At 42.0% G+C, this 2,019-nt stretch overlaps 1 gene segment (V, D, J or C); it reads right to left on the reverse strand.

Moving 5' to 3' along the window:
* Positions 1-824: 824 nt before the first annotated feature.
* On the reverse strand, positions 825-1,390 carry LOC124107393 (T-cell receptor alpha chain V region CTL-F3-like; the record flags this gene model as incomplete). The annotated part of the segment is given in 2 exon segments: positions 825-1,123; positions 1,230-1,390. Coding segments are annotated over 2 exon segments (345 nt in total), but the record flags the coding sequence as incomplete, so codon positions are not given.
* Between the last annotated feature and the right edge of the window lie 629 nt (positions 1,391-2,019).

Consider the following 2,019-nt stretch of genomic DNA (forward strand, 5'->3'; position numbering starts at 1 on the left):
ACAAGAATATTATTGGATTTAATTTGAAGTAATGTTTTGCTGAAAGACTTAATATTTTTAAAACCTAGCCTCCTTTCTCCTATATCAGATGAATTTTTTGAAAACATAAGCCCAAGTCTAGGTGCATGACTATACCACATCATTGGGATTTAAAGGTTGGGTGAGGGCACAGGAGCCCAGACATGAAGAGCGAAACTCCTTGGACAGTCTTCCTGATGTCACTGCCTCCCACCTAGTGTGTGGTGAGGACAGGGAAAAAGGTGCCAGTTCTTAAGCATCTCCCCACATCAGTGTCTCCTGAGCAGCTTCATGAAGTAAAGAGCTGGTGGGGAGTTAGGCTGAACTTTGTGCAGCATGGACCAAGGAGAAGAAGAGCTCACCTTAGTCATGGGGCTCTAAGCAGGATAATAAGACCTGCTTCTATGGACCTCATTTGATTCATCAATATCTGCATGAGTAATTAAAGATCAGGGGAGATTTTAAATTGCTCAATAGGTGAGACATCTTGGTAGAGACTAATCTCGTGTCAGAATTTTTTGAGAAATCTTTGCTCTGAGAGGTACAATGGTCTGGAGGAGAGAGAATACTACAGGCTGTGCTGGCACTAATGAAGATCAACACTTGGGTTTTCTTTAACCCTGCCATCCACCTTACCCTACCTCAGGGTAATTCAAGCTCTCCTCGGTTTCTAGGATTCAATCTAAGTCTGGCTCTTGTTCTAGAGGAAACTAAACACTGCCCAGGAAGAGAAAATAACCCTCCCCTCCCAGGCCTTCCTGTGCCCCTGTGTGTTTGTGCTCAGCTCCCCCTGCAGTTCCCCTCACTGTGTCTCCCACAGCGCAGTAGTACACAGCTGAGTCTGATGTTTGGACTGCAGTTTTCTGCAAGTGGAAGGAGTTCTCCTTCTTAACAAGAGTGGCATGGAAACCTTGGCTCTCTGTCTTCTGGTTTTCTGTTGCACTCTTCAGGAGCAGCTGAGGAGCTTTATCAAGATACTGGACATACCAGTAAAGGAAAGATCCTGAATAAGTGGTCTGGTAAGTACAATTCAAGGTCACAGGTGCCCCCTCTATAAGAGTAACCAGGCCTGCTGTCTGGGTCACTGAGTCTCCATTGCTCCTCCCTAAAAGAAAAATCAAAATACTTTGTTATATGGGGGGAAAGATTAAAGTTGTCAGAATTGTACAAAAATGAAATATTATTAATGATTAGAATAAAATGTTACTTACCGAACATTAAGAGGGTCAGGAGAACTGAACCAGTGACATAAAGCATGTTGAGCAAAGGAAATGATCCTTACTGCATATAATACACCAAGTCACCTGAGGCCAGTCTCCAGATGGATCTTATAGAGACTCTTCACTCAGGAGCAAGAGCCCCATTTTGCATAAAAGCAGTTATGACTACAAAGATAGTAGGTATGTTGAACCACCACCTAAATGCAAAACTGAACTTCCTGTCGGAAAGTTGCTCCCTCTTGTGGTTTCTTTGCAATTTGCATCCCAATCTTGTCAGACTCCATTTTTAATAATACAGTGCCTCTGCCTCTTCATCCATAGCAGCTGTATTCCAAGATCTCCAGTGGATACCTGAAAACACTGTTAATACTGAACTCCATGTTTCCCTCTCCATACATACTTTGATAAAATTTATTAAATTAAGCACATTGTTCTCTGTTACAACACATTGCCATCAACTGAAACATGTTTTGTGTTCATGTCTTCCACCCACAAATGTAGTGCCTTTTCCTCATTAGCTAAGCACTTGTCTTGCATTGTGGCTGTAACTTTTTCTGTTTGATGAGTGACCTCAAAACACAAATTGACTAAGAACAGGGGCTAAAGAGCAGTGTGGATTCACTGGATCAATGGATGATTCAATCCTGGCAACACAGAGTAGGACAGTGCAAGATTTCCTCTCACTATTCAGAATGGCATGCAATTTGAACTAAGAATTATTTATTTCTTGAAATTCCCACTTAATATCTTCATTTCACAGTTGACAGCAGGGAACTGCTTA

The sequence above is a fragment of the Marmota monax genome, unplaced genomic scaffold, assembly GCF_021218885.2.
Source record: "Marmota monax isolate L192 unplaced genomic scaffold, Marmota_monax_Labrador192_F-V1.1 WCK01_AAM20220418_F8-fsc01910, whole genome shotgun sequence".
Taxonomy (NCBI): Eukaryota; Metazoa; Chordata; class Mammalia; order Rodentia; family Sciuridae; genus Marmota; species Marmota monax.